This window comes from Chenopodium quinoa, unplaced genomic scaffold, assembly GCF_001683475.1.
Source record: "Chenopodium quinoa cultivar QQ74 unplaced genomic scaffold, ASM168347v1, whole genome shotgun sequence".
In the NCBI taxonomy this organism is placed as follows: Eukaryota; Viridiplantae; Streptophyta; class Magnoliopsida; order Caryophyllales; family Amaranthaceae; genus Chenopodium; species Chenopodium quinoa.
The window spans coordinates 691,153-702,413 of record NW_018742879.1 but is presented as its reverse complement, the minus strand read 5'-3'; the positions used below and the strand labels follow the sequence as shown (position 1 = coordinate 702,413).

Below are 11,261 nucleotides of genomic sequence, written 5' to 3'. Positions count from 1 at the left end.
TTTCCAAATTTTCCTTTTTTGCATACATTCTCCATGTCCTGTGCAAAACGCAGGCGGCAGCAATAAATTTAAAGGTCAAATGGCCAGCTAAAGATTAAAAATCGTTTGTTCCAAAAGAGCAGGCACCCGACGACGCCCGTTTGAGGTGAATTCGTCGAAGAGAACATCTCCCTTCCGGGTGGTACATTATTCTAGTGATCATAAATCAAACGGCTCCAACCGGTTGTTTGAATGATCCTTTGCAACCAAGATATGACCGGTCTTCACTGCAAAACAGTACAACCGGTCATCTCCACAAAGCGGTACCCCCCGGGCTTTATTCCAAATAATACAGCCGGTACCCAGTAAGAAAATACAGCCGCACGTACTACCAAACAGTACAGACGGCCTACGAAATCTTGGTCATGCCATAAACAGCTTTTATACAAACGCACCTTAAACGGTTATTCCACTAAACCTAGCAAGGTCCAAACCTTGGCATCGAACGAATTACTGACCTACAGCCGGCCAAATAACCGACTGCATACAAACATGGCAAAACGGGGTGCTTTACGAGCACACTCCAGCCGGTTAGTAATACGATCAGTTCGCTTCAAACAATTAAGCTCCGCTTGTCTTTCTAACTGGGTGCGCGTATGGACGCCTGCCTGTTAACCTTTTGAAGTTAACAGCCAGCCATCCAGGGGCAAAATCAGCAACCCCACCCGGTATATATGGGAAGTCGGGCGTCATTATACTTGCAAAAATTCGCGAAGATCAAGGCAAAGCCGACACAGTCGGCAAAATATATTTTAACTAATACTCCAAAATTAAAATTGTTATATTGTTAACCAGATCCCTATCCGGTGAAATTACAAAGAAATACACGGCACGCAGGCCGTGAGGTAATTGCTACTCTATTTGAACTGTGACGCGGTCAGCCGGATTTTGGGTAGCGGGCGTCTGAGTTTGCTCCGGCTGAGTCTGAGTGGCAACAACTTCAGCATTTTCCTCGGTCTCCTCCTCCTCTTCAGCCGCCTCAGCCTGCATTCTCGATCTCCTTCCTTGCCCACTCCTCATAGGGCTCAGGTCCCGGTTGACCCTCCTCTTGCGCCAGAATGGCAAGATCTGCGTATCAATAGGCGAGCTCCCAGATAGTATAGTCCGCATCCAGATGAATAAGGGAGAACGCCTTCCTATTGCGGTTCTCGCAGTCTTGCTCATTCTCCTCAATGAGCCGACTCTATTCCGCCTGAAGGGTTGCCTCGAAATTTTTCTGAGAAGTGGCAGCCTCCTTCTTCAGACGGTCATTCTCCTTCTTCAGGCGTTCGCTGTCCTTCTCCGCCTTATCCAGGCACTGGAGGGATTCCTTGTTCTCATTCAGCTCATTCTCGACATTATCCAGCGACGCCTAAAGATTGTCCATCTTAACCTTGGACTCATTGAGGGCCTTTTGAAGGGTCTTAACCTGGTCCGCCTGTTGCATGATTATAGATTTAGTTTCCAAGTCATGCACAATCATTGAATACTGAGCTACATTATGGGCGTCATTGGCGTCCCATTTGGCTCTTCTTACCTCCTCTTGCTTGCGTACATAAGCCTTCTTCAGCCCCTCTACGCGCAACAAAAGACTGCAAAGACACAGTCGGTGTTAGAAAATACCGGATGAGTATGAGATCAGTGTAAAAAAGAGGCGGATGTAGAAGAATACCTCAGCCAGGCTGACCATCACACGATCAGCATTGAAGGCGTTGATCCCAGGGATCGCTTCCTTCTCGTCCCTAGGGACGGCTTTCAGCGTGGCCCGGGCGTATTGTGTCACGTCCAGCCAGCGAGGAGATTGATCTGCACCAAAAACAAACGGTGAGAAAGAACCAAACGCCCCTCCAATAGAGTGCCGGCCGGATGACGAGTCCTCCGGCTGGAGTTGGGAGTAAGACTTGACCCGCATGGGCAGGCCAAGTAGAGTGAGATTGAAGGGGTCATCCGTACCTTGGGTCTCCTAAGGGCCGCGTGGGCCTTTTCCGGCGGATGTACCGCCTATTGTATGCAAGGAGGGAGGGGCATCCATCCTCCTATGGGAAAGGTCGAGCCCCATCCCGGTGTTCTTCACTGATTTGCCGCCGACAGTCAGCCGGTCGGCATGTGAGGTCTTTTGAATTTTAGGAGCAGGCTCCTCCCCATCCGGCTTTGGCCGGTGTTGTTTGGAAAGAGAGCGAGGAACCTTGCTCCCATCCTGAAACGAGGAAAAAAGAGGTCAGACAGATAGATCTGAAACAGCTGGGAATAAAAGAGAACAAGCAATACGCAATAAGGTCAGGCAGACTTACTTTTTTAGCCGCCTGGGCAGCTTTCTTCTCCGCGTTCTCCTTGCGGATATCCGAGGCCTTCTTGGTAGGCGTCTTGTATGATGGCAACATACCTTTGGCCTCAGCTGCACAATGACAAGAGACGCTTGGTTAGAAAAGTTCCAAAAAAAACATCTGAGCAAAGAAAAATTATACATCCGGCACCAATTTGTCGGCTGAGGCTCTCAACCTACATTTATCTTTGAACATGGTGCTTAGCCCATAGGCGGACAAGAACGCCTCGTCCCTTAGGAACTCATGTTTAGGTACCCAATTCTTGGGTACGCTGATAACTTCTCCGGTTGAGATGTTGGAAGTGGTGAGCTCGAAAAATCTGGACTCTATGATCGCTTCATAGTCCCCATCCGGTATCGTGGGTATTTTGCATTTTTGCCCGAGCAGCTTAGGCTTCCAGTTGTATCTCCGGAGCTCATGATTTTCTTCATTGGCCGGGGCTATGACCAAGTAGAAGCGGTATTTCCAATCGGACCACTTAGACGGCTTGTCAAGCGTCATCATGTACTTGGGATATGTCGTTAATGTGTATCAGGCCCTCCAACCGCCTAGACTCCGGCTCAGATAGTGCATGTGAGTGAAAGCCTCCCAGCCGGGGTTTAGGTTCTGCATTTCGCAGGCGGCAATATACCCCAAAATATTTACCCAAGAATTGGGGGTAATTTGCCAAACGCCTAGGCCATAACCCCTAAGTATGGCCTTTATTGTGTTGTGAAGGGGGAAGTGGAGCCCCGCTAGAAAAGCCGCCTCATAGCAGCCAAAAAGCCGTCTGCATTGCGCTGGTTGTCCTCCTAGGCAATGGTCCCCATCTCAGGCGGGACGACTAATTTATACCCTTCTCCTAAGGGCCGCTTGAGTACGAAGTCGGCCAGGTTTCTCTGCATGCTAGCCCTGTCTTTTGCAGAGACGGAGATCATGAGAGGATCGCCTTTGGTGTTCCATAAAGGCCTCTCCTCCTCCTCGCTATCCACAGACGTCGTGAGATAGCTGCTTTTGCTGTCACCCTCATCAGAGCCGGACTCAGAGCCGGAACTTAAAGTGGGGTTCTCATTTCTTGTTGAGGGTTCTTGGTCCTAAGCTTCAGAAACAGAGGCGGCTTCCTCACCGCCTCTACTATAAGACCCTAGAATTCCATCGCTAGGGGTACTTGGGGTGCCTCTGGGAGATCCCCTTGTTATCTCATCCGAGATCCTCTCCTCAGGCGAAAACTCTTCTGAGCTTCCGCCTCTATAATTGGGATCCATAGCCATCTTCTTTGCTCTAGCCATTGTGTCCTGCACAGACACGGAGACGGTCGGATTGGGAGATGAATAAGAAAGATTCCAAAACCCAGAGGCGGCATCCCCAGCCCTAGACTCGGCCGTGCTGAGGGACCGGTTGGTCTCAAAACCATATTCCGGGTGTGGGTATAAAGGGTCTATCTACTTATGGAACTAATAAAGAAAAAGGCAAGAAAGAAGCACAAACGTAAATACATGGAAGAGCTAGAGAGAACAGAGGCGGTACCTAAGTTAATTAAGAAGAGGAGAAAACCGCTTGACAAGGCTGGAAAAACTTCAAATGGCTTGCAAAGGCTCAGGCGTCCTCGTAGCCGGATGTGTTCTTTGAAGTAGCAGCTACAAATTTGCGATGCTGGTCACAATACACGCAGACGGAAAATACCGGATGTGCACTCGGTAGAATTCAAGGGAAGTCTGCTCTTAATACCGCCTGCTCTCAAAATCTTTGAAAATTGTTCAAGGTTGTAAATGTGAACATGAGAGAGGAGTTTTGCTATTTATAGGCAATCCTCAGAAGGCGAAGCCTCGTGCCTTTTCACCTTCTGCCTTTTGAACTTCCAAAATTCGAATTCAAATTCGAAAAAAAAGTGTGTGTGTCTCAGGTGCCACGTGGCACTACCACGTCAGCATCTGAGAGGGGCAAATGTTTAGGGTAAAAATTACCCTAGATACGTGGCCCAATGGCCCTGTGACACGTGGCAGCTAGCCATAGGTCAACAGGGTGCCAATCCCCTGGTGACACGTGTCCTTTGAACCCTAGATGGGGTACTTGTCTCCCCACTATAAATAGTGGGTCAGACCTCATTTATTGGGCATTCATAAATATAAACACCGATCCCGAGCAATATTAATTACAGAATCCTCCTGTATTAGCGAGGAGTATATACTATTTTCGCACTTATTACCTCCTGTACATTACTAACTAGATAGTCGGAGGCGGAGCTCCCACCAACCGGAGTCTTCGTGGTTTTGCAGGTACAGGCGTTGGTGGCACATACTAGGTTTTGTAACTCTCCCGCAGGACACATCAAAAAACCCCGAAACAATAGTTGCTTTCCATTATATTTAAATGTGTTGTTAATGAACCAAAGTTGAGATATGATAAAGTAATAAAACTTTAGTTAAAGTACAGACCACAAGTTCAAAAACCGTAAGTTCACCTAAAAGAACTTAAATACAGACCATAAGTTCAAAAACAATAACTTGGCCTAGAAGATGATCTAGTTAAATACAGACCATAAGTTCAAAAACCAAAAGTTGCAAGCATTTGCACTGTCATTTACAAAAACAAACATGACATATTAGACTTTGTTCTTTCCTTTATTACACTTCCTTAACCTAGTAACAGGTTGGCTACTTGGACCTTGAATAGCTTGATATGAACTCTGAGTTGTGTTAATGGAGGGTTGTGGTTGTGAAAGAGACTGCAATGAGCTTCTTGTGAATCTTCTTGGTGGGTCTGGTGGGTTTGCTGTGGATGTACTCTTTAGTGCAGTGTGTTTAGAGGATTAAGAAGTTTTCTTTGCTGCATTTTTAGCTTTTGCCTTTGCATTTCTCTGTCCATCCCTAGCACTTTGCTCTGTTGTTGTAAATCCACCCTTACATGTTTGTTTGTTGTGTCCATAACACTTACATCTCTGACATTGGACTGTTGTGGACCTTTTTCCTTTGTCTGGTTCATCAGGTGCCCTTTTTCTTTGTCTAGATGGCCTACCAATGGCTCTTTTCATCACTGGTGGTAGTATTGTAGGCATATTAATCTTTGGCCAGTGCTCAATATCTGGAACATAATTTATTGCGTTGGCATATGCTTGCTTATAAGTTTGGACTGAGAACCATGTGCTGCAGAATTGGTATGGGTTCAATCCAGCAGCCAAGATTGCTTTGATTGCATGTTTGCAAGGCAATCCTGAAATTTTCCATGCCCCACAGAGACATGTCTTCCTGTGTAGTGACACAGGAAGCATAAACTTCCCATCCTTCACTTCATATTCACCCTCATTTGACTGATAAGCTTTGCAAGTTCTTGATTCAAAGGTCAATGATGAGTGACATTTATGTCACTCTTAGGGGTAGTATTTAGGTCTTTTTCCTCCTATTTTTCTTAGGTTTTTCCACCTCATTTCTCCTCTTATGGCTTCTTTATGTGTTGATGAGAAGTAATGCTTATTTGCGCTTGTTTTGATAATCTTTATGCATTATTTTATCATCCCCATGCTCTCGTGATCTTTGCTATCTTTTGCAGGTTCCATGGCGGTCCTAAGAACGGTGGGAGCCCCCTTGGCCAAGTATGGAGACATGGACAAAGGCAAGAGGAGCAAAAAGGGAAGGAAAGGAAGCAAGAAAAGGAAGTGCAAGAGGAGGTGTGGCCGAACCTCTGAAAGGTTCGGTCGAACTTAGGTGTGGTCAAACTTCTGAAAAGTTTGACCGAACCTCCAAGGTGCAAAGAAGGCAGTGTCAAACCAGTTTTCAGCAATTTCGCAGGAGAGGTCGAACCTCAAAAGTTCGACCAAACAAGGATCAGGGAGGTTTGACCGAACCTACCCAGAGTTTGACCGAACCTACCCTGAGTCCGACCGAACCTACCCAGAGTTCGGTCGGACCTTTTCCCAATCTTAGCCAATTTTGTACGGACTATTTAAGTTCCTTTTTAGATCGTATTTTCAGCAGAGAAGAAAAACAGTAGAATAGTTTTCAGCAAAAACTCTCTTAGTTAGCACCTTAGTTTATTAAATTAGTGGATTTAGTTTTAGAAACTCTCAAAATCTAATCATTTGTAGAAGCAAACTTCAAGGATTATTTCTCATATTTTCAGCAATTATTCAACATTTTTGAAGCTTCATTTTAGTAACTTTTCTCCTTCCACTTTACTTGGTTTCTTATTTATTTTGTTGTACCTTGTTATTTGAATCCCTTTTAGTTCTTTGATGATTGTTGTTGAATGTTAGTTCTATTTGTAGAAAGTTACTATTCCAAGTTTGTTGAGCAAGATAGAACCCTAAACTTTGATTTTGTGTTTTTCAATATGATGTGTGAGTAGTTCCTTAGCTAGGGGTTGGGTGAAACCTAACCTAATGGTGATTATGTGAGTTTGGGAGTGATTTTGATGATGGATTGTGATTAAAATGGATTATATGGGATTGCTTGTTAGTTCTTCATGATAGGAGTAATTAACCTAGATTATTGAACTTGATGGCATAAAATGTTTGGTTCAACATGGAAGTGTGGGTTGAATGTTTCATTACCTATTGCAATATGATTATGTATTATTTGTTGCTAAGTTAATGAGGGATCTAAGCTTAGTGATTTGAGTTGTTTTCATATCGTTTGAAGTTGGTCTTGCATGTGGTCTTTGCTATCCCATTATCCTTGCTCCTCCCTATTCGCCTAATTGCTATTAGTTGAGTGAATCCCATTCCCCTAGTGATTTAATCCCTTGAATTCAACCTTCAGTTGTAGTTTGTTAGTTAATCACCACTCATACCTTGATTTCGATTTAGCTTGAGCGTTAAGACTATTTAGCAATTGATTCCCGTTCTCCGTGGACCGAACCCTTGCTTGCCATTATACTTGTTTGAGTGAGGTGTTTGTTATAAATATGTTTGACCTAGCCTAGATTGTGCGACCGATTTAGCGCTTGTCAGTCAACATCTTTATTCTCTTTACTATATTAGGACATGGTTCATCCTCATTCCAGTTGTTGCACCTTTGTCTTCTTGTTGATAGCCTCACCATGCACATTCTTCTTATACCTACGTATTCATGTTAGGATAGGTTAGCATCTAAATAAATTGATGTCAAATATGTTTACAAAAGTTAGGAAAAGAAAAATTATACCTTCCAAAAGTGTTAAGACAGGCCTGCATCTGTCTACACCCAAAGTTGAATTGAAGCTCTCTAAAAAGTTGGTCTTGTTCTCATCACTGCAAATGTTTGGATCAAATTTGTGCCTTGTCCATCTTGACTGCTTCCCCAAATCAGCCAACCAATTCACAAGCCATTGGATTCATAGCCTGAATCCTGTCCATAGCTTTTTTGAAGGTGAAAGGAGATGTTGCACTACATGCCAACCAAAACAGGGAATGCATCAAAGGCCCAGGAAATGATGCTTTTCAAGTCTTGGCTAAGTGTTTACAACAGTATCTCCTGTCCACTTCAGGCCATAGCTCATTTAGTGCCACATCTATTCCCTGCCCACAAATGTTAGGAAAACTGAGTTAAGTTGTTATTTGCAATTACATAATTAAAAGTGTGAATGACAGAGATAACTTACTTTTTGTCTGTCTGAAATTATAGACCACCCATTACCCCTCCCAGAACCTGACAAAATATGCTTCAGGTGCCAGAAAAAATACTTCCAACTGTCACCATCTTCCTTGGGAACAATAGCCCATGAAAAAGGAAACAACTCATTGTTCCCATCTATAGCCACAACAGACAGAAGGACCCCACCAAAATGTCCTTTCAAGTGAGCTCCATCAACCCCCACTAAACTCCTACATCCTGCAACAACACCATCAATGGCAGCCTTGAATGAAATGAATATACTTGAGAATGTGAGGGATGGATCAGGTGGATTAAGTTGCTTCCATGCACAGTTAGCTGCAAGTCCTAGGTTGGTTTCCTTAACCATCTCACAGTACTTTGGCAAATATCCATAAGAAGTATCATGCCCACCATTTATCTCCTTCAATGCTACCCCTCTCATCTTGTAAAGGGTATTGGTTGCCATATGCACTCCATACCTACTGAATAACAGATCATTCAGTGTCTTTCCAGAGATGTCATTATTTTCCCTTATATCTTCAAGTAGTTTTTCTGCAGCCCATTTAACAGTCACAAGGGGATTCCTTTCATCTAAGCCTCCACAAGTGTGCTCAGGGTTCTTTATATTCTTTATAGCCCATGTCACTCCATCAGGTAGCCTACTTGAATGAATTCTCCAACCACAGTTTAAAGCAAGACAGGAAGTAGTGAACCTCCTTGGACTGCTCCTGTCAACCACTACTACAAAACCACATTGAATGCAATAATCTCTGAAAACAGACATGAAATGCTCTTTATCACTAAAGATCATCCAGGGCTTTAACACTATACTGCCAAACTCAAGATTAGACACAAATTCACCATTTTTGTACATCCTACTAAAATAATTTTCATCTGCATAACGACCTCTCTGCCAGTAGTCTGATGTGTATGGGTCATATGTGTCATGAACACACCCAATTTCTTCATCCTCTGCCATATCATCTTCTAACTCAGCTTCCTAATTCATTTCATCTTCCAGCTTAGCACCCTCACCAATTACATCTTCCAGCTCAGCTCCCTCATCCATTTCATCTTCCAGTCCAGCACCTTCACTCAATTCATAATCCAGCACAGCTTCAGTATTTCTAGCTCTACTAGTCTCACCAGTCTCATATGTTCCCACAACCTGAGCATCCCTAGCCTGCAATCTCCTAACTGCTTCATTAAACTCACTTTCATCCACCACCATAGCATCAACCATGGTTTTATTGGTCTGGACAATCTTCTTCCTAACAACTATAGTTTTTGGTATCTTGTGAAGGACGAGACCAGAGTCACATTTCAACTTTGAATGTTTGTCTAAGGAAGAGTTTGTTTGTTTATAAAGCACAGGTGCATCTGAGAAGGTTTTTTGTGAAGGTATGGTTTCTTTATCACTACGTAGGTGGAGCTTTCTCTTGACAGGTAGTTTCTTAGGTTTCACAGTTTTAGGTGCACTCTTTTTCTTCCTCTTTTGTTCACTCTCCTGCTCACCCTCATCCATGTCATCAACTGCTGCCTGTTGCTCTAATTGCATCTCTACCCTAATATCATTCCAGTACTCCTCGTCATCAAGATCATTTTCATTCCCACCTTGTTCATCATCAACTGGTGCATTTTTTTTAGGTGGGCTAGGACCAAAATGTACACTAGGATTTTTTTAGCGATTCAGCAAGCCTTCTAGCAGCAATTACACAGTCAATAGGCTTGTCAACACAACCAATCCAGATAGTAATCTCTTCCCTATCCTTTAATCTATCCAGCATTCACATTAAATCACTGTCAGAAGTAATCTTAACATCTTTCATGTTATAGCAGTAGTGAAAGCTAGGGAATTCAGGGAAGTCATAGTTCTTTTTCCTAAACCCTTCCTCACATTCAATGATCAAATCTATCCACATGACCTTGTCCATATCTTCTACAAATACTTCAATTACATTACCCATGTAGGCAAACTTTAGCATACACTGATCCATTCTACAACACAACAACCACACACATATATTTTAACATCCAACACGTACTAGCAACCATAAAGATTTCATCTTTGTTCAACACGTACTCAGACAAACAAAAACAGAGCATTCAACTTTCGCAATTATAGCAACAACATGAACAAAATTAAGGTTAAAGCACATACCTTGCTTAAGGTCTGTATATCACTTCAGCAACTGCAAGAACTCGACGATATTGCGAATTCCGTCAGAATTCTAACAACAAACCCTAAATTTCGAACAACAAAATTCACCAAAAAACGAACAACTCCAACCAATTATTTCCTAACAATTGCTCAGCAATTCGGCAACAAATCGTCACGCAAATGTGTTTGACCCTTACAATTCTTTAATCAATCTGTTCCAGATTATGATTTCATGGAGGTTGAACAAAGATGAAAGGGTTTGGAATTTTCGGTTGATGACTGTCGAGCATACAGAAAATAAAGAGTGCCCATTAATGAAAAGAGGTGGGAATGAATTAACTCAGGGGGTAGGTTTGTCATTTTATGTAATATGGTAAAAAAGTGAACCATTTTGTTGTAGGTTAGCCCATTTAATGATAATTAGGCCACTGCAATCAATTATGTTAAACCACAGTGTCACTAAAGAGAGTCCAAAAAAAGTTCGTCTCCCATGTAGAATTTTTAAAACCACAAGGCCACCAAATAGAATATCCTTTTTTTTATATAATGTAATGGACAATTTGTGAACTCTAAACAAAGTCTTTTTATTGCGTCCGCTTTGTTCGTTGATTATTATTGTTACTACTTTTTTTGAAAGATTTATAGTTACTACTTGTATTTGTAGTTTAATTAAAAAATCATTTCTCACTGTGCAACAATGGCAAACTCTTGGAAATAGGTGTATAGTTTGAACACTAATCATGCCACTAGTTTTTCAGATTTCTACTAAACAAAAAACGAAGCATAATCTCACTATACTATTTTCTTTATATTTTTCTTATATATTTCCTCTATTATTTAATTAGAAACAAAATAAAAATAAAAATTGTAACACAGATCCTAAGCTACCCAATTTAGTTTTGGATTGATTTTATCGATCTAATACTAGTAGTACAACCAATCCGCAAATTCTTTATATTGTAGTTTTGGACTGATTTTAGCTACACAAGTGTGTAGCTAAGCTAGCTGCACCACTATACCCATATATGAACATATAGTAATTTAAAAATGAACATACATTCTTTATATCTTAACTCTCTCTCTTCTTCTTTCTTACCTCTATTAATTTTCTCTCTCCTCTGTTTTCTTCTCAATCTGAAATTTTCTCTCTTCCCTTTCCCCCCCTTTTTATAAGTTAATTTTCTTTCTTACCTCACTTTCCTTCAATCTTTA

At 42.2% G+C, this 11,261-nt stretch overlaps 1 protein-coding gene across 1 annotated transcript; it reads right to left on the bottom strand.

Moving 5' to 3' along the window:
• Positions 1 to 5,130: 5,130 nt before the first annotated feature.
• LOC110726260 lies at positions 5,131 to 8,867 on the bottom strand. Its single transcript, XM_021905715.1, has 3 exons — positions 7,896 to 8,867; positions 7,758 to 7,812; positions 5,131 to 5,636 (listed from the first exon to the last, which is right to left on the bottom strand). Exons 1-3 carry the CDS (start codon positions 8,865 to 8,867, stop codon positions 5,131 to 5,133), a joined length of 1,533 nt encoding a protein of 510 aa, XP_021761407.1.
• Positions 8,868 to 11,261: the final 2,394 nt, after the last annotated feature.

Coding starts and splice junctions, on each gene's coding strand:
- LOC110726260 (XM_021905715.1), bottom strand. CDS start 8,867: ATGGCAGAGGATGAAGAAATTGGGTGTGTTCATGACACATATGACCCA. Junction 7,813..7,895: donor TAATTTCAGACAGACAAAAA/GTAAGTTATCTC, acceptor ATTTGTGGGCAG/GGAATAGATGTGGCACTAAA. Junction 5,637..7,757: donor AGTGGACAGGAGATACTGTT/GTAAACACTTAG, acceptor GAACTTGCAAAG/CTTATCAGTCAAATGAGGGT.